Consider the following 21293-nt stretch of genomic DNA (forward strand, 5'->3'; position numbering starts at 1 on the left):
GGATTTTGTAAAAGGATTGAGGGAGAGAGTCAGGAACGGAGGCTCTTAGAATAAGTCATTCTCAACCTGTGGAGCCGGCATGACGATCAGTTTCTGGTCCAGTTCAGGTCTCTCGTGGGAGTGACCCCGGATCTCCCACTGTCATTGGTATTATCGTCACTATTTATGGCAGAAGCAGCAGCCACCATTTTTAGCAGCTAATATGCACCAGACACTGAGTTAGACCACTCCCATACATTATTGCTCAACTTCTCACTAACTCAGCAAGATAAGAATATTCCCATTGTATAGCCGCAGATACTGGGGTTCACGTTGCCCAAGGTCGGAGGCTCCTTCCCGAACCACCAGTAGTGATTTCTTCGCTGCCAGACCTGGTAAAACAGTCTCTGATCGTTCGGCTTTATTGCTTTAGTTTGCCGATAACTTGATTGGAAGAGACCTGGTAATGGAAATCATTTAAGAGAAATGATTCTTTGGAACATTGGGAGGGGGCACTTTTTTGAATAACAACAAAATAACCTGCTGCCTTAAGCTATCATGGGTATTCTGCACAAGAAAACATTTGTCCCACTTTTGGAAACCCCCACAGTTTCAGCTCAGTGCGTCTTCTCCAGCCCTGCAAACCGTACTAGGCGAGCTGTATCTGCCCTACAGGGGAGTGTGAGGCAACACACAGGCTGGCTGAGGCAGAGGCCTCATCCTGAAGGGCCTCACAGTCCAGGTGGAGAGAGAAGACACACACCCGAGGCAATGTTAGAACATGTCAAGGCTAGAGGTCACAGAACCCAGTGAGTTCTTGCCAAAGCAGAGTCAGAGCAGACTTGGTGGATATAAAATGGGAAAGAGACCTTGGAGGACCTGCTGGCCCACAGCACCCCCCCAGGGGGAGGATCACTGCCCCTGAGGGTGTGAGGGGGTGGGGAGGGGGCCAGGGAGTGGGGGGCTGTGGACACAGGGATATTCAGCTGCCCAGGCTGAGAAGGAAATTTGAATACGCTGCTTCCCAGTAAAACACTTGTGACCAGGACCTCTCACTCGGCTGGTCTCAAACGCACACTGGACTTGGCCTGAGCCCCAAGCCTGCCCCTTCCCTGGTCCTCCCTCGGTTTCCTCTTCAGTCAGTAAGAATCCTCCTGCTTCCTCGAACCCCAGTTAATCAGATCAGGTGAGAGGTAGAAGGCAGCTGTTGAATTCTGAGGGGGGTGGGGCAGGATGAGAAAGCACCCCCACCATTTTCTGTGCTGGGTCCCTTCCTGTAACGTCCCCAATCCCTCTCCGTCACCCTCCTCCTCTCGGTCACTGAAATTGTATCAAATCACCACCCTCCACTCCAAAGAATATATTCTCATCTCCTGGAGAATTCTCTCCTTTCTAGTCATGCCCACGGCCTCTCTGAGCTCCACCAACTTGCCCCAAACTGGAACCAACACCACCAGCAGCTTCCCTCTTTTCTAGTAAGTTCCCTGTGGAACCTGATCCTCTCTGCCGTGGGGCACAGAACCTCAGCCTTCCCCTGACGGGGCCAGTCAGGAAAAGTGGATGGCATCTAATCATCGTATTAAACTAGGCTTCATGGCTGCCACGGAGAACTTCCTTCCTTTCCTCGGTCTGTATGACAAGTATTCACCAACCACAACTTACACCCAGTTGTCTGCCGTGCCAGGAAAGGCTGCTCTCTCGCACACGGTTCAAGGACCCTTCCCAGCTTTCCCCCCCCCCCCCCGTGCCTGTGTGTGTATTTTCGGAACAGTCCAAAAGGGGATGAGCCAGGAACCCTCTTGAAAGGAGTCAGTCCAGATAGTCACAATTTTAACTGCTTGTCAACCCAAGAACTTGCACGGAAAACACGTAAACTCTTTCCCAAACTCACATGCACTGACGCTTAAAACCTATGAAGGAGCATGAGATTATTCATACCAATTAGCAGCCTAATTCAAATTGTGAATTAAAAAGATATATATTCATTGGGCGCTCAGTCCACGTCAGCACTGCAGGTGTCGTCTTCCTGTGGGTGCCTCGTCCCCGCACGTCGGGAAGTGGAGCAAAGGTGGGAAGAGAGGTGTATGGTCCCCAGGTGCCCGGGACCCTCTGGAAGGCCATGTTGGCTGTCAATAAACAACCCAAGGACGTGGACAGGCAGGTACAACGCAGGCTGTGATTCAGACGTGGATGACACAGAAGGAGCGGGGCCTCTGTGTGTCCCAGCTGTAGACGGCTCTTGACAGTGTTACCAGCGGGCCTGTCCCAACACCAATGAACTGGAAGCTAGAAACTTCTCAGCCAGAGAAAAGGCATTGCTGGTGTCCCAGGTGGCATTCATTCATGGTAGCAACAGCTGTGGGACGTGGGTATTAAATCCATGGAACAGGTGGAGAAAGTGAGGCTTAGAGAAGTGCAGTGATTTGCCCACGGCCACGTGGCTACCTGGGTGGGGACCCAGGCTTCAAATCCAGCTCTTCTCTGATCTCCTGGCTCTGTTCTTTGGGCTGCCTTCCCTACTGCCAGCCCTATGAGCATTCTTTATAACGGGACGTGTTTGCCTGTGAAAAATTCATTATTGAAAATTCATTTGCACCTTTCAGCAGCCCATTCACCACAGATTTTATCAAAGAAGAGGAGGCCAAACCTGGGGAGACTGACGGTCAGCCCAGACCTGCAGAGCCCAGGAGCGCCTGGGGACAGAAGCAGACAGAAGTCACAGCTGCTGGTGAAGGCGCTGGCCCTCCGAGGAGCAGGTAAGGACCCCTAGCCCAAGCGTTTTGATCCCCGGAGAGAAGTGACTTGCGCTGTTATCTGACGAATTCCATAGGGTTTTTAGACACTTGTGAGGGAAACACAGGTTTAATAAGCAAACCATTGGCTCCAGTTTCCTTCTCCAAGGGAGGTTGGTGGGGAAAGGCAGGCAGGGCGGGGAGGGGGGAGTTTATTTTTCTTTCTCTCTGTCATTACTGCGTAAGCACGACTGTACGTGGTTTTGAGTGAAAGCCCACCTTAGGCTTCTGGAGAGGGCGTCTGGGGACTGGGGACTGGGGGCCGGAGTAGGCGTAGGGGTAGGGTGGGCTCCGGGAGTGCCCCACTGGGCCGCAGTTCCCACCCACCGCCCAGGAGCGTCTGTGTGCATTGGACTGCTCGCCTCCCACAGAAGTGTTCTCCCCTCGGGCCCAGGTGTCCAGATCGAATATACACTTTATTCTAAAATGCTGGTCTGGTAGACACCGCCTCTTTCCATCCTGAGCGTTCCTCCTAAGGCCAAGCTGTCCAAGCCACGCTGCTCTGCTAACCTCGCTGCCCTTGCCTGTGCTGGCGGAAGGACAGGCCCTAAGGAGCCCCCCTTGGGCTCAATGAAAGCCACAGGCGACAGCCAGCCTTGCTATGGGCCTGTCCTTCCCCTTGGGGAAACCACTGAACTTCCCACTTGCCCACCACCCACTGAACACGGAAATAGTAGCCTGTATTTTAAACTATGACGTATACTGTGGTGGACACATGGAGATACAGAACGTGAGAGTTTGTGGGTGGCTTGGAATGAGATGCAGTCAGAGCGCATGTGAACCCGCAGCGACTAGACATCCTCAGGACCCCATGATCTAATGCCTCCTGTCGGGAAGGGCAGACCTCACCTCTAATTCCAGCTCTTCTTCCTCCTAGTGGGGAGCCATGGGGGGCCAAACAGCCACTCTGGGCTACTGTTCCCTTGTCTTAAAGTAAGGGTCATAAAATCTATCTCATCGCATTGCTGTAATAACTAAAGGAAATAATATGCTGACCAGCTCCTGACTGTAATGGGCAGAGAACTACTGCTGGTTTCTCTCCTGCCCCTTCCCCAGCGGCCCTCAATAAGCTCTTGAATATTATTTCAAAGGTGAGGTTCCCTGTGCACGAAAAGTTCCCAGGCCCACGAGGCTCGTACAACCTCCACCTGAACCGAGAAGACACCTTCCATCATCCTGAGAGATTCATTGGGAATTTGTCCCACTTTCCTGTTATATCCAGGGCTCCTTATCTTCCCCTGATTGTTTCCTCACTAGTCTCCCTCAGTTCCTTTCTCACATTCTACAGTAGTTTGCATAAGCTGGGGCAGGAGCCAGATGTTTGAAGTATATCAGAGTTTTGAAGCAAATGTGACAGAAAGATAATATATAGAAAAGTCTTGCAAATCAATAGGAAACACATGAACACCTAGCAGAAAAATGGGGAAGAGCCGTAGCAGACAATTTCAGAGAAGAAATACAGGTAGCCAATAAACATTTGGTGGCAGGGGCGGGGGGAGGGGGTGGGGATTCAACCTCACCAAGTAATAAATGTAAATTTACATGAGGCAAGTTTGGCCTACCAACTTGGCTAAGGTTTTTAAAATAATACTCAATACTGGGAGTGAAACCACTAATTAACATTCCCTGGGCACTGTTGGCCAGGTGCGAGGCCAAGCCCGGTAACACGGCTGTGAGATGCTTTCATATCCTCCTTACGGGGTAACTGGGTGCAAACTGGAATTTGGCAACGTGTCAGAGGTCTTTAGAAAGTTTGTACCTTTTGACCTTGCCATTCCCTTTCCTCCGAACCTATACTAAGAAAATTCGACAGGTAGTCAAAGATGTGTGAGCAAACTTTCATCACGGTGTAATTTGTGGCGGCAAAAACTTCGAAGTGATCTGAATACCCAATGATAGGAGAAGAGTTAAACAAGTTACGATACATTTATATAAGGTACCCTTACACCACAATTAATATCATGTTCTTAATAATTAATGGCAGGAGATATTGCTCACAATAAAAGTTTTAGGGAAAGAAAGCAGAACATAAAATTGTATGTACCCAAATATCCCAACTGTGTTTTTAAAAACAATATTTCTAGCTAAGAGAGCCCCCAGTGCCGCCAGGGAATGGGTGGGTTCCCCAGGAGGAACGCACAGAGAGGGCTGCAGAGCCCGGGGTAGCCCAGCGCACACTCGCTCCACCGAAAGGCGCAAACTCCGTGGTCAAACCTGAGCCAAAGCACAGCTGCCCGATGAAAACAGCCCAGGGGTCGTGAGTGTGCGTCCCCCCACCAAGCTCCAAAACTCAGTGGTCATCTGAGTTTTGGATTTTGGGTGGTTTTCATTCCTCCTTCATCCTCTTCTGTATTTTCCAAATGTTCTACGATGAATATCAGTTACTTTTATAACCAGAGGAGACAAAATTATATGACATCAGAATGTAGGAATCTACCGGCCAAGCACCTGAAGAAGTCTAGACCAAAGATGCTGTCCCAGGGCAGACGGATGCTTTTCCTGGTCTCCTCCGCTGCACCTAGAACATTCAGTTGCTCGTAGTTGAGCTCCTGGAAGTGGCAGGCGCTCCATTCACAGCTGGAGCCCATGCGGGGCCTCAGAGAGGCCCCGGCAGCGTCTGAGGGGCTGCTCTATGAATAGCACGGCCCTGGCATACCAAACCGGGTGTTTATTCCCAGGCCTAGAGCTACGAAATCTGCTCCCTATTTGATAGACACACGAAATAGGGTTAAAATAGCATAAATATAGAATGGCACAGTCTGCCACCTTAAGGGGAAACACGTAAGCACACACACCCCAGGGAAGTGCTGATGGAATTTTTAAAGAGGAAGGCAGCCTGGTGACAAGGAAGGGTGGAGATGCGTTTCCTGGGGTGTTCGTAGCCCCAGGAACTGCAGGGCAGCACTTAACCTGTGACTGCTGCCCCCAGAGGCTGGTGTCACCAGGTGACAGCTTGGCGGCTTCCGTGAAATAAGCTGATGGTTCCTGTGGAGTTCCTAGTTTCCATTTCTCAGAGGCTGCCCTAGCTGACTCTTTGCCCATTAGGTGTCTCCCAAAGCCTGAACGAAACTGGCCCTGGATGGAGCGGGCAGCTCCCACCACCCAGCAGGGTCCATGTGTTCAGGGAGCGAGCAGAAGACCTGGGTTCCTGCACACAGCCCGGTCCCAGTGGGCGCAGTACATGCACAGCCAAGTGCTCAGGGCGTCCTGGCACTGCTGATATGTCTCCAATGGGGGTTTACAAAACCCGTGAGAGCCAGGCATACAGCATAAATTATTTCTAGAAGAGCTGATGAGTAAAGATTTACACTGCGTTGCTGAGTGTCCCCTGCAGCTCACAGTAAAAGAGGCTTACAGAGCATCAGGACGCTGGAGACCCCAGCTGGCACTCCCCCAGGAGCCCTCAATTACAGTGAGTCAGTATTGACTTGGCTCTTGGCTGAGTGAGACGTGCTGGGAGCATGTGCCTCTCACCTGCCTGGGCTGTTACCACACAGCCTTCCTGAACCTGTGGGGTCCTGTCCACTCTGCACTGCCCACTGAGAGCTGCTTTAGAAACCGAATGACAAGGATAGCGGGGCCTCATCAGATCCTGGGGGGGAGCCAAGGGGGAAGGACAGAGCGGGGGGGACGACAAAGATAAGTGGGATCAGACAAGTCCTTTCAGTGTCCTCTGCATGTCAGGATGGTAACAGAACCCTCACGACACACACAGGCAACGATGAATTAAATGGATTCTCGTTTTCACCAGGAAGTCCAGCCAGTTTCTTAAGCATAATGCAGGGTGGTGGTTAAGAACACAAACCATGTCTCAGGCAGGCTTGAGTTCAAATGTTCACTCCATCACTTACCAGAAATATGATCTTGGGCAGGTTATGTAACCTCCCCACACCTTGGTGCCCCCAGTTAGAATGTGGTGTGATTGCAGTGCCGGTTTCCCAGCACCATGAGCCTATGTGTGGACAGGTAACACAGCATGGCGCCTGACCTGTTCAGGATAAGCCCTCAATAAAAAGGCTCAGTCATTATTTTTATAAGGCAAGTTTTAACCAAATGATTTTACAGTAGAAATTCCTTCCCACATGGGCTCTTTACCCCTCTCCTCTCCCCACATCTCCTCACACTTGAGGTTCAGGGCACAGTAGGGTGGAATTGTATTATAGCCAGAGGTTACAAATTGGCCAGGGGCTGGTGACAAAGAAGATGCGATGATGTCACGAGAGCATTATGATTTTCATTTGCACTAAGTAGTAAATATAATCACAGATCATCTGTTTAATTGGGTACCAGCTTCTAGAGTCTTCCTCCTGATCTACCAAGGCAGACTGTAGTTTTCTTAAGATTTTGTAAAGCTGTGTGTGAAGTGGGAGGGCCACAGATGCATGCTGAGTGAGTTCAGGTGATGAGGCACTGGTGGGCTTTGCGGAAGCCGTTCCTGGACTGCTGGCTTTCCTCTCCAACAAACCTGCAATATGAGCCGCCACCTGAGAGATTTACCCACCACCAGCCCTGGGGCTGGACAGTCTGCCCCAAGCTTCTGAAGAAAGGATCGGTAGCCCCAAGGTCAGCCCATTTTCCCAGAAGTCAGCCTGAGCCCCACCAATGTGCAAAGGAGAATTCTGAAGCAGTAAAATGAAGCCAGTGCTGGCTGTCAGAAGTCTCGTGCCCCCAGCCATTTTGACCCCGTGTATTTTCCCCTCTAAGTCTTGTTTGCTGACTTAAGGGACTCTCACCCTTGGTGTTAGAGGGCTTTCATCTGTGAGCACCTATAGTAGAATGATAAACTTGTCTTTTCTCAATGCAGATCCAGTTCAACAAGAAGGTCCGATGTGGACAAGCAACACTAAGCTGAAGAGGCCAATGCGAGAGAGAAGGAACTTAGTCCCATCCTCAGAGCCAATGACGATGACCAAGAACACCCCTGAGAGAGCCAGAAAAGGAGGCCGGCATGCTCCTTCCCAGAAGGAGCCCCAGCCGGCCCCATCCCAGGCCTTCCCAGGAACAAACAAGCCTCAGGTATCAAGTGAGGCCTTGGGGCCGCTCCCCTTCACCACCACCATGGGAGAGTCAAGATGGGCGCCATTTAGGTTCAGAGATGAAGACTTTTATTCCGTTTTGTCATTGAGCTGTGGAGGAGAAAGTGATGACACTGAAGAGGAAACCCACGAGGAGGAAGAACGTTTGTTGGCCGGTATGCGTGCACCCCACTCTCCTTCCTGTCGGAAGAGAAGCCAGTTTCTCGGCACATCAGCCCCTCCGGCCAAAAATAAAAACTTTGAAGAAAATCTTGAAGATCGCAGGGCTAATTCTGTAAGAAAAAGGAAGTCCAATCACGGCTCACTAAGTATAAGCAACATAATGGAGCCAGTGAGAGAACAGGCTCCTGTCGGGCAAAGGATGTCCCAAGACCCCAGGCTGCCTAATGGGGGGACTGCTACAGAGAACGACAGTGGTGACAGTGAAAATGAGGACAAGACCTTTCATTCACGGGACACCAAACTCGACCCTAATCTAGAGGATGATCTCAGTACTGAGGATGCATTTAGTGACGGCACTTCTGTGGAAGATAGGCCTGGCACCCATGATTATGAGAGAGAATGGCAAACCTATTTAAACAATTCCAGTACTCCTCATGATTATTTTCTTTCCAGTAGACCGAGATCACCAATGAATTCATCTTATAACCCTCCTGGATCGTTAGCGCATTCTGCCCTGAGAGATGACATTCCAGTAGACTTGTCAATGACATCCACTTTAGTTCACAGTTCAAACTCAGAGGGAACCTCAAGGTTTAACCCTCGTCGACCACTGTCCCCCATTAGAAATAGGAATCCATGTGCCAGTCCTGAAAACCAGAGTTACTTTCCAGCAAACAGTGCCCTTGAATTTGATGTCAGGGGAGCAGAAGCTAGTGCTTCAACAAGCCAACCTCAGGGGGCTGCATTGTACACAGAAGACCTCTTACTAAATCCTCAAAGCAGCTTGTCATCGGTGGAGACTTCCAGCTCCCCTGCCTCAAGGACGAACGTACAAGGCCACTTCAGTGTGCCTGGGTCCCTGCAAGAAAACGTACCTCTCACTTTCCTTGCAGCATCGGATCTCCCAAATCAGAATGTCAGTGGGGACAGAATGGCAGTCTCTGGTTTCACAGATGAAAAGGGAGCCACTAAAATGAAGGCTGACCCCGAGAAACTCAAGAAATTTCAAGAAAGGTGAGAAATTTTTCTGATTATATGTAAATACATGTATTTTTATTCCATTTTTTTTCAATGCTGAAATAAGCAGTGCTTTTATTAGAGGGAATTTTAAATAATAGGTAGGCCCCTCCTTGACATCATAATGACTACTTATATCGAGAGTGTTGTCTATTTTGTTGCTTTTAAAATATATGCATCTATGAAGAAAAGTTTGGTGTTCCAGTTAAGTTTCTTCAGTAGTCCCGAAGTGTTTTGTCCTTCAAATACCATAACGGTAAGAAAGGCAAGTTTGCTAGACATGAGGGTTTCTGACTGCTCCACAGGGCTAGCATTTCTTGCTGGCAATTAGGACCAAGACTTTTTACAAATAAGTTGCTCTCTCCCCCAAAGAAGGAGCCATTCAGCACTTGAGGTTCACCAGTTCTCCCTCGTGGGACTTTGCACAAATCCAACCAACGCTTCTAGAATTTGAATCTTCCAAAGTAAAAGGCTGTTCCCCAATGGTTACCATAGTTACCCAGTTCTCTGAGGGGCTGCTCTGGGGTGACCACTGCTTCCATTTTGGGTGCTCTTTCCCATGCCTGCGAGACAAATAGATCTGTTCTTAATGACCCTTTTCTTCAATCATTCCTTCCTTGTGAGCTGATACTGGGATATGTTACAACTACCAGATCTGGTACTTTTGAAGCTCTCAGTAAGCACCATGTCAGGACGCTACCATTTCACTTATGATAGGTGTTACCATGCCTTCATCTTGGCTCACAGATCCAGAAATCGGTTCTTTGAATTCCAGCCATGTATGTGTGGCTCATTTGGACCATTAATTATCCTACTGATATTTACTTGTAAGTGGGAAAGTTCCATGGCAATGAATTAGACATGCAAAAGAAGAAGGAAAAAATAGAACGTACGATGCATACGTACTCCTGTATGTCTTTTATCCAACTGCAGAAATGAAGCAAGTTTCTAGTTAGTGGCACCTTTTCTTTTCCATGTTAAACAAGCTACTAGAAGGCCAGCCCATGGATAAGGGCCAAAAGGCCTCACACCCACCCATCCTCCCCCACCCTAAAACCCAGCTTCACACCCACTTGTCAGAAGTCTGAACTTCCACTGCCCCAGGTGATGCCTTTGAGCTAAAAATGATTCCTTTTAAAAATGCACCTACTTCTAGGATCAGTAATGTGTTAAACAGCTATTATTTGTGTACTTTGTTTATCAGACACTCTTTTTTTCTGTATATAATAAATCATATGCTCTTCTAATTTCAAAAATATCCATTTTAGGAAATATTTAAAAATATCAACTTAAAAGAAAAATTACCTGTAACCCTATAATCCAGAGATAAGCACTGTTAAAACTGTTTCCAGCTTTTACCTTTGCATATAAATGCAATTTTGAGTGAACATTGGCTCATATTTTATAATATGTCTGACTTTAATATTTCAAGCCCATTTCTCAATGCCACTTAACGCTCTTTAAAATTTTCCCCTTGGTTAGTTACTTTAATACATACAAATAAGTATATAACCTTCCAGAGAATTAGAAACAAGACCAAACCCAGACACCCCTGTGTCCACCTTGCAGCTAATAGGACATTGCTGGAGCTGGCGAGCCCTCACCCACCCTTCCGCACCTCCCTCCCTCAGCCTCTCCCTCCCCCACCCCCAGGAAACCATTCACGCATTGCACTTATCATTCTTTGCTTTTCATTTTGTTGTTACTGGAAGGTTTTGTGGGGGGGGTTGCCTTATGGTTTTACCATGTGAATATTTGTACTCCTAAACAACATGCTGTGCATATTTTTGAATTCTATAGAAATGTCACTATTATTTTGTAATATTCTTCTGTGAAATGTAATGTCTATTCTTCTATGACTCACTCGATCCCCTTACATCACTAGTGAGATGCATCCTTGTTGATATGTTTGGCTTTCAATCATTCATTTTCACTGTTATAGAGTATTCCATTACATGAATAAGCCACAATCCAGCCATTCTCCGGTGGATGGACACTTGGGCTCTTTGCTGTTTTCTGCAAAGGGCTCGGTATGAACATTCTCATAAACATCTCCTGGTGCTCATGGGGAGAGTCCTCTGGGGTATCATTTTTCTTGGAGTGCAACTGCTGGGCTGGCGTGTAACACCCTTTCCACCATACTAAATAATACCAACTTATTGTCTCACCAGTAATGTACGCTATTGTGCGTCCTTGCCAGCACTTGTATTGATTGGCTTTTCAAATTTTTGCCAGTTTAATGGGATTAAAATGATATTGTAGCTTCAATTTACATTTTCATGACTGTCATTGATGTTGGGCATTTTATGTGCTCTTCGGAATGTTAAATGACCATTTGTGTTTCCTCTTATGTAAAATGCATATTTATATCTTTGTCCATTTTTCTTTTAGAATACATTTCTTTTATTTTAGAAGTTCTTTATATATTCTGCTTACTAGTCTAACCCTTTGGCAGGTACATCTTAAATTGCAAAATCTTTTTGCAATTTGTAGTTTGCCTTTTCTCTGTCTTGATGCCTTTTAATGAAAATAAATTCTTAATTTAAATGTAGTCAAATGTATCCATCTTCTTTTGTATTCTGTTGTCGCAAGAAATCCTTCCCAAACGTGGGGTCATTATTCTTCCTATTTTCTTCTAAAATTGCTGCGGTTTTACTTTGCACACTCAGGACTTAGCACGAAATGAACTTGGGACTTAACTGTGAAGTGACGTCTCATACGTGGTGTGAGGCACGCGTCACGAATACCAGCTGTCCCAGGAGCTTTCCCAGCCGGCCGGCACACTACCTCTGTACCTCTGTCCAGGCACACACATGTGAGCCTGTGACTCTGTCTCAGGGCCCCTATTCTGTCCTATGGTCCTGCTCTGTTTTTCCCCAATCCAATACCACATTGTCTTAATGTCTGCAGCCTTTCACGTTTTGAGAACTGATAGTACGCAGGCTCCCTCTTTGCTTTGTTCTTTAAAAGCCCTCACTTCTCAATTAGTTTGAGAATCAGCTTGTAGGTTTTTCACTGGAATTGCATTGAATCTATAGATCATTCTGGGGAGACATAATATCTTGGAGATACTGAGTCTTTCTTTGAAAAACATGGTATATCTCTCCTTTCCCTTGCATCCATAATGGAAAACTATACTTCCGTTCTTTTTCATTGAACTTCCCCTTCCTGGGGAAGGTCTCTTAAGGAACTGAGCATACACTTCTCCATCCAGAGCAATATAGAGCTCTGTCCGTTTCTTCCTCCCCTTTGATTTTAGTCTCTAGTAGTTTCCTTTCCCCAGCCAGACAGTCCCCTGCCCCATGAAAATTCTAAAGAACAACAACAACAAAAAATAGCCTCAGGCTCCTCAAAGACTTCCCTACATGAGCATCAACCAGCTATTCTTCACTCACCATCAGTTACACACAAATACACTTGCTCACATTTTCACTCGTGCCGTCTCCATCCAATTCTGGAACATTGGCAAAAATTGTTGCCAAGTGTCATGTTATTGGTGAGCTCGTGTCCAGGTTTATTGGTTCATCATTCATCCCAACCAACATCTATTGGGTGGCCTCTCTGTGCAAATACTTTGCCAGACACTGGATGCACTTTACAGTTTGCAGAACAGGTTCACCATCATCCTGGTGTCCAGTCTGCCCGTGACCCATGAAGTAGAGAGTGGGAGTATCGTTATCACCCTGGCTTTACCAACAATAAAGCAGAGGAATGGGAATCTTAGGTCACATGTCCGAAGCCACCAAACTCACAAGCAGTAGAGGCAAGCCTCAAACCCAGGCCCCCTGACCACCAATCCCGTGCCCTCACCAACAACCACACAGCCAACTTCCTTACAGTGTCCACGGCAGGGAGAGAGGCTCCCAGCCCCCTCCGCAGGTCCCCTCAGAAGCCCTTTCCCACACCTCCAGACCTATAGTAGCGTGCTACTTCTCCTGGTCGGCTCCCCCATATCCATTACTGCAGCAGCCCCTGACATAAGAAACTTCAGCGGGATCAGAGGGAGCAGTGGGGGACCTGCAGCCCTGTGGGCAGGAGTGGGGGGATTGCTCCCTTTCCCTTCCCCCGTTCATGCCCTGGGAACTGGTATTTGTGGAAACTGCGAACATGTGGACTCCTGGTCATGAGGGCTTGTCTTCTGTTTAGTCTCCTGGAGGAGGACTCCGAGGAGGAAGGAGACTCGTGTCGCATTTGTCAGATGACTGGGGGTTCCCCCACCAACCCCCTCCTGGAGCCTTGCAGCTGCGTGGGAAGCCTCCAATTTGTTCATCAAGAGTGCCTGAAAAAGTGGCTGAAAGTGAAAATAACATCAGGTAGGTGGGGAAGGAAGAGCGAACGGCAAACGTGCGAGGACACGGAATTAACAGGAGGCACTACTGTGTGGGACTCAGAGCCGTGACAGCAGCTCCCTCACCTCCGCCGAGCAGGAGCTGAGGGAAATGTTGGCCCCCATGGATAGCAGTGGGACTAAGTGCTGCCTTTAAACCATGGGAGGGGAATGAAATCCTTTTCAAGTCTGAGAGAAGAATCCTGCACAGTATGCTATTGAACTTGACCCCTGCCTGAGGCCTAAGCAGAGTAGCTAAGATTGCCTCCCAGGAGGTTAGCGGTTGAACCTCAGCAAGCACACCGCCACCAGGCCAGCTAGCAGACACCTGGCTAAAACAGTTCTGCTTCCTTTTGTTTATGTGGGGAGGGAGTGGTCACCGAAGAAACTGAGCAAAGCTGCCTTTTTGCAGGAAGGGCAGAAAAAGAGCACTGATCGAATTTTCTAGAACCGTATCAGACAAAGTGATTTCCATGTGCTGGTTTTGTCAACTCTGTCTTTAGCAGATCCTGGAACTGGGTATGAAGCCCCAGATCCCTGGGGAGGTTGTAATCTCAATACAGCCACATCAGTAGGTCAGCTGTAGTTGTCTTGGCACAGAATGGGAGATTTCTTTAAAACACGGTTTTAGGAATGAGAGCCACTTGCACAAAAAGACATAGAAAACCAATACAAAGATCAACTCGATTAGAAAATAGCTTCCGTGTCTTTCAGACACACCTGTCCGAAACTTTTTACCCCCTGGCCAGATTCTATTTCTCTCCCCTTCCACTTCCTCTTCCTTGGTGACCATCCTTCCAGACAGCCTTGGAGACCTAAGAGGTCTCCTGTCCCCGTGGGGTATGGCTGTGCCCCCTCAACAAGAACAGAATGCCATTGAATCAGAGAAGTGAACACGTGGGATGATCCCACATGCGCAATCGAAAACCACTGCCCACGCTGCTTAAATGCATCTCCGCAGAGGAGGCAGAGGCCTCAGTCCTGCAGGGAGCAAAGAAACAAGTAGGTTTCAGCTGCTAATGACTCTGTCGTGCAATGTTTTCTCCTGCCAGGAATTTAAGCCAATGAAACATGAAGCACGGAAAAAATTACTCATGAAATAGACGATGAAGGTCCCACTCGGTGCTGGTTAATGCCGACACTGGTAGGGCGGTTGAGCGGGATTACACTGTAAGATACACAGGACATCAGTGGCCTACAGCATCACGGGCTGATGCTTTAAAAAAAAAAACAAAAAAAAACCAAGGGAACAAAATGCAGATAAGGGATTACTGTTCATCCCTGTCCTTTGAAATTCTCTATTACTATTTCTCCATATTCCCCATGGGGACAAGCTCTAGAACAGCACAAACCGCACCTTTACCACCCAAGTGCAGATAACTAATTTGCCCTGTATTCTCTAACGCATAAAATGAACACTGGCACATCCTCAGCCAAAATGCAGCCGCTACACTTGGGGAAAGACGCACGGCAGAATGTTTGCCTAGACGGAACAGCCACAGGTCTGCCTCTTCCACTTTTGCACTGGGAGTGGGATAAGTGGAGAAAAAATGCTGAGCTAGACAGCACATTTTCTAAAAACAACAACAACCAAACGCAAAAAAGGAAGCCTTCTCATGTTTCTTTTCCCAAACATGGCTGGGCCAGGGCCAAGTGCTGGCCCCGCGCACTGCTGTGCTAGTTTCCACACGTGGCCCGTGGCTCCCTCATTTTCTCAGCTGGGAAGTCGCCTGCTTGGGGGTAAAGGCAGAGTTTAAGCCACAGATTGAGGATAGCTTCTGCCATCCATTTGGTACGGTACTCACATTTATTTCCTTGGACCTGTGTTAGGTCTACAAGGAAAAAAAAAAAAAAAAACAGCACAAACATAGGCCCAATATTTACTCTTTTTGCCAGCACCTGTGTGACAGGCTCTCATCCTCCATGTAGCAAATCCAATTTTATGAACCAGTATGTTTATATAGAAACTGAAAGCAAGATCTGTTATTTAAAAATCATGGGACTTGCACTTATATGGAGCTTGTATAATAATGAAACTAATCACAAAGGAAATTTTTCCGATCTCAGATTCAAGGTCATTTTCTACGGAAGATGGCTGACTTTAGAAAGGTCACTGAGACTGAATTCATAACACACACAAGCTGGCTCTCAAAACGTCAACACCAGAAGACCCAAAGTGTCAACACAGAAAGGCCCAGGGTTATATGTAACAAAGAATTCTTTAATTTAAGGCGCGGATCTGGGCGCTGTGAAGACCTGTGAGATGTGTAAGCAAGGCCTCCTGGTCGATCTGGATGACTTTAACCTGACCGAGTTCTACCGGAAGCACCAGCAATCCCGGGTAAGAGACACACACGCTGGCTCTGCCTCCTCAGCCTAACTCGGGGAGAGGTGCAAGGTGAGAATACAAAAGGCCTGTGCACGGTGTGGAGTAGGGAGTTCATTTAGCTCGCTTCTTTGAGGAGGTCTGTTACTACAGTAAATTGGACCATCGGAGGCTTGGAAAGTCTTGGTCACCCTGACTTGAGGTCCCACTGCTGTCAGGAACAAAGGAAGCTGCTCTAGCTGGCTAGACACACAGAAATAGGAAAAGTTGGGCAAGCTCTGAGCCCAAATTTGCCGAAGTAATTTAAGTTTAACAGCAAAAAGAGAAGAAAATAAAAAGATTAGGGTCTTAGAGGAAATGGTCCTGTGTGTGTGTGTGTGTGTGTGTGTATGTCAGATAACTGGGCTGATAGGGCTTAACTCAAGGGTAATAAACATGTAGTAAGCACCTACTGTGTACTTTTTAACACCTAGTGAATTAACCCTTCCGGGGCATTTGGATTGCAATTCTAATACAGTGAAGGAGCTAGTTAGCCTTAGGAGGGAAGGTGATTTCTGCCCAGGATAATAGTTAATTACCCAATTCTCGGGCAAACAACCTCTGTTTAGAGCTGCGCTGCATGATATAGAAGCCACGAGCCACATGGGGCTAAGGAACTGGGGGCTACTTCCAATCCAGATGCGTTAAATACACTGTGAACTTCAGACCCAGAAAAAAACAAGAAAGAGTGTAAAGTATCACAAATACACTTACATGAATTATATGTTGAAATGATAACATTTGGGATATATTGGGGTTAAATAAAATATATTGTTAAAATTAATTTTACCAGGTTTTTTTTTCCTTCTTCTTTAATGTGGCTACTTGAAATTTTCAAACTACATGCATGGCTTGCATTCGTGGCTCACACTGTGCTTCGGTTGGCTGGTGCTGATCAAGAGGGGCTTTGCACATAATAAGGGTCAATAAATATTTATCAAATGAAAATAGCCCACATTACTCTTATAAGACTGACCTCCCTCGCACTGTGATTAGAAAAGAAAGAATAATCACGACTGTAAAGCATATCATTTTAAAACTATAAAATCATTGTTAACAACTAAAATGTCAGCCTTCAGAGGAGTCACTCTGGCTGTCAGATCACCAGCCTGTATCCAGACCTTTTTTGGAAGTAGCACAGCTGAGTCAGAGCGGCACGTGTGAGCCTGGGTAATTCTGTAGTTACCTCTTTAAACTCCTAAGGCCACTGCACAAAAGAGAGAAATATCGGTAAGAATGGGGATTTGAACAGTGCAACTAACAAGTCTGACACAATGGACATGATGCCACACTGCAGAGAATGGGCATCAGGAAAAGGAAGGGAGTGGAAAAAAGAAAGAATTTCCTGAGAAATAAACTCAGGATTTTGAGTCCATCCATACATTTCAAGGGTCTTGAAGCATTCGGTCATAACCCCCAGGCACTGAGATCTGAGATGAGAAACAGAAGCGACTCACATTCTTGGGCCCTGAGGATGTTGGAGTCAAAATATTGAAAGAAACCAGGCCCTCTGAGTGCCTGAGGTCAGGGTGCCAGCTGGGGTGCAGACAAGGTTCCATGTGGTCATCTCAAAGAACAGATTATTTCAGGGAACGGAGCCTGTCGGGCTTCCTGAGGAGGACGTGCCCAGACGATGCTGGGTTACCCGGAGTACTGCCAGGGTGGTCTGCAGACGTCACAGACACGGTGCAGCCCAGGGGAACGCCTCGTCCAGCAAAAATGCCGCCTGGCCCAAGCATTTCCACATCGCCTCCCTCTGCCAAGCTGCTGCCCTGCCACCATGCACTGCTGGTTTTCCAATGGTGTCTGTAGAATCAACTCGCTAACAGCAAATGCTTCCGGTTACACTAAAATGTTTGCACTTGTGAAGCCAGAGGCAGCCCATCCCCCCGAAAAATACAACAGCTTTGACCAAGACGTGAACCGAAGTCCTATTGCCTTCCCCAAAGTTGCTGCGTGACCTATGGGAAACTGGTCTCAGTCCTCTCACCTCTAGTTAGTGGGAGGTGACAATTCCCACCCTGCAGGGATGGATGTGGGGAAAGACCCCAGTATGTAACCTAGCACAGCGCCTGTGCAGAGCAGCCTCTCAGTAAGTGAGAACTGCCGCCTGGCAGCCACAGAGACGCCCAGCACCTTTGGCACTCCAGGGAGAAAGCTAAGTGCAGCAGGACCGACTGCAGCCCATCCCTGAACCAAGCCAACTGGATACGGGTCATACCCACATCCTTGGCCTCACTGCATCCCACCAGCTGAGATGCCGGCCATATGCACATTCTAAAAAGAACTGTAGAAGTAACTGTGTCAGCCAGAGGCTGGGCACGAAAGGGACGACGGCCCATTCACAAGGGGTGAGTAATGAGAGCCGAGGGGCAAAATGTGGGCAGTGAAAGAAATCTACAGGAAGTGACCAAGCATCTGAGACTGCCAGTGTGACCACCCCTAGACCTGAAGTGACAAGGGGCGGGGGCAGTTACCAGGATCAGGACAGCTGTGGCTACGGGAGACAGTCGACTCAGGGCCTGTGACCTTCAGTAGAGGGGAGCAGCCTCTGCCACGCCACAGCCCAGCAGAGAGCAAACAGGGGAATGATTAGCCCAGCCTCTCCCTCCTCCCACTGCCTGCTCTGCCGTGTCCTCCCTCGGGCCAAACCCAAGGGGAAGCCCTGGGACAAGGGGGCGGAGGCAGTGCAATCCATGGAGATCTGCCTCAAGGCCGCAGGGTTGGGTGGGAAGTGGATCCGGTGAGGAAAACGGAAAACGTCCAGCACCGCAAGTCCGCACTTGGATGCAGAAAAGAGTTGAAATTAGTTTCATGGAGAACTTGACAGGTCATCAAAGCCTTTTGAAAATACTCTTCATTATTGTCGCAGGGAGGGGCCAGACTGATAGACCTACGCCGGTGGGAGCACAACGGTCGAGAGCCAGCCGGTGGTACTGGTCTGCTGACGGAAAGCACTTGAGGGCTCCGTCTGACTGTTCTGATGGCCGGGGCGGACTTGACAGTGCCTGTTTGCTAAGAGTCTGAGTTAAACTTGAGACGCTGCGGAAGCATGACTTAGACGAGTTCAGGAACCCTCCGTGGATCAAGGCTGAGGCAACTGCTGTGTAACACAAAGGCTCAGAAGATGTAATGCCAGAGGTGATACCTCCCGTTGAGGAGGCCTGTCTGCCTGGCGGTGGAGCTGACATGCCCACCTTCACATGGGCAGGCCAGGCCCTTCCCTGACTCCCACACCTTGGCCTCTCTGGGTCAGCCCCCAGTGCTGCTCACTCCTGGAAAACAGGGTCCCTTATTGAGATGGAGTAGCCAGTGCCAAACACACACAGACAAAGACAGGGACAAAGCCAGAAGAAGCCTAGAACTGGCTTCAGCTCTGTCTGCTTCTCACCTGACCGCAACTCACTAACTAGCTAACTCACTAACTTATTTTCTCATGTATTTTTCCCAAGTAGAAAATGTGCTTTTCTTTAATTATAAAAGTCAGAAACACACAAATACCTCCCCTAATTAAACTGAACATTTAGCTGCATGCTTTTATTGTTGTTATTATTATTATTTAATTGCTGATGCCCGGGCCCAGCCTCAGAGATTGTGATTTAATTGTTCTGGGATGAGGCCAGGTACTAATTTTTTTGTGAAGTGTGGCAGAACACTCATAACACGAAAGTTTAAGTTTTAAAAACTTACTGACTGCCTACTGTCTGTGCTGGAGGCACCATGGTGCCAAGACTAACACAGTCACTGCCTTCAAAGGGGAGGATGGCACATGACCATAACCTCGGTGTAGGAGGACCAGAATCTTCCAAGTGTCATCAATAGGGAGTGGTGACAATTGTGGCCAAATGGAGAGTCCTCTCTCCAACTAGAGATGTTCGTTTCCTTCCCCCTTGCCAGCCAGGGCCCATCTGCAGGCCGGATTAAGCTTATTCGCTACCAACTGTCGATCCTTGGTTTCCAGCAGTGGTTCTCAAACATGGGTGGTACCCAGACCAGCAGCATCAGTATCACTGAGGACTCATCAGAAATGCTCATTCTTGAGCCCACACCCTGGCCCCCTCAATCAGAAACTGGGGGGAGGGGACGTGGTGCCCAGCAACTCTGTCTGAAAAGGCTCTCTTGGCAACTCTGAAGCACGTCAATGTCGAAGCCACTGGAGTCAAAAGTCATGGCTGAGTGGGCCACTCTCTGGTCCAGAGTTACACATTTTTTCCTCATTCTTTCATGTGTACGTGTGTTTATTAAGCCGGCACTGGACTCAAAGCGTAGGAGCAAGTAAGGCACATGCAGTCCTTGCCCCAAATCCCATCTTCATTCTCGGCTCTTGCAGGACACTTCTATTTTGCAAAATACCATGTCCCCTGATATTAGCTCATTTTCCCATAATACTCTGGGGAAACGGGCAGAACAGCAGGGACTTCCCCCCTTTTGTAAGCGGAGAGTCACTCTGGTCATGCACAGTTAAAACTCGTTGCTCAAAGTCGTGGCGCTGGATGGCCCTGGGCTGCCGTGCCGGGGCCCAGGCCCACAGTGTGACAGAGCGGGCTCTGCCATCTGGGCCCTGCGGTGCAGGAGGGTCTCAGCGGGGCTCTGGCTGTCATTGCTCCGAAACGCAGGCCTGGCCTCGTGCCATCTCAACCACGGACGGATGTCCTTGGACACATGCAGTCACCTAATCACCCTCACACTTGGGAGCATCTCTTGAACATATTTGAAGATATTTGAACACATTTGATAAAACGTGCAGCCAGCCTGCCCGCTTCTTGGAGTGGATTAAATGGAGAATTTCCATCGGTAGCAAATCTCTTGGTCGAAATGAATATTAACAAAATGAAGGGGGAGAGTCAGGAGAGAAGAAAGAGAAACATCTGGCAGGAGGCCTGAGCACTTCCCAGCTCTCGCCCACTGCTTCACATGCCTTTCCCTTTCAGGTCTCCCTGCCCCCTCCTCCCACCTATCCCCCGCACTGCACGTGGGTGCCCAAGTGCAATGCGATTGGGTCAGGGGAGGGTTGGGTCAGGAGTAGCCCAATAAATAAGGTTCCAAAACCTCACTCGGCTCTGAACTCTCTCTGATAATCAATGCCTCCCACTTGTAGCTCTGCTTAGGTAGAAAGGATGACGACCCCAGGCTATTAAACGCCTGTTCAGATTGGCCGGCCCAGCCCCTTGCGGAGCATCCCGAGCTCGGCAACCGGCTACACAGACAAGCCTGGCCAGTGAGATTTACGGCGCCGTGTGACAGGTTCCCTCCCACAGGCCAGGGAAGAGACACAATCTGCTAGGAGTGACTTTTCAAATTATCTGCAGAAAACATTAGTGGATGTATTCCCATCTGCATGTCTCCGGGCCTCATTGAGTCATAAAAAGTAAATGATCTCCCTGAATGCTTCAACAAACCTGATAGTTCCAAGCCATTTTCTAGCTGATTGATTTGCCATTATGCATCGGAGTTCTCCGAGCGCAGAAGGCTTACTGGTGACGGGAGTGCGGGAGAGGGTGTGGCAGCTCTCAGGCGGCCACCACCCGGAGAAAAGCACACAGAACAAGGCTGGGTTTGTGTTGAAGAGCTGAGAGGTAGGTTAGGAAGGCTTCCCAGAGGAGGTGGCTTGCCAG

General features: G+C 48.4%; 1 protein-coding gene across 3 annotated transcripts in view; it reads left to right on the forward strand.

Moving 5' to 3' along the window:
* MARCHF10 (membrane associated ring-CH-type finger 10) overlaps positions 1-21293 on the forward strand; it is a 77227-nt gene that overhangs the window by 44918 nt on the left and 11016 nt on the right. For all 3 annotated transcript variants that reach the window (XM_045182240.3, XM_045182241.3, XM_045182242.2), the window contains exons 5-8: positions 2583-2735; positions 7576-8983; positions 13133-13299; positions 15545-15654. In XM_045182240.3, coding sequence (XP_045038175.2) covers positions 2583-2735; positions 7576-8983; positions 13133-13299; positions 15545-15654 — 1838 coding nt within the window. The remainder of the gene's footprint in view (positions 1-2582; positions 2736-7575; positions 8984-13132; positions 13300-15544; positions 15655-21293) is intronic.

Source organism: Desmodus rotundus, chromosome 9 (genome assembly GCF_022682495.2).
Source record: "Desmodus rotundus isolate HL8 chromosome 9, HLdesRot8A.1, whole genome shotgun sequence".
Lineage (NCBI taxonomy): Eukaryota > Metazoa > Chordata > Mammalia > Chiroptera > Phyllostomidae > Desmodus > Desmodus rotundus.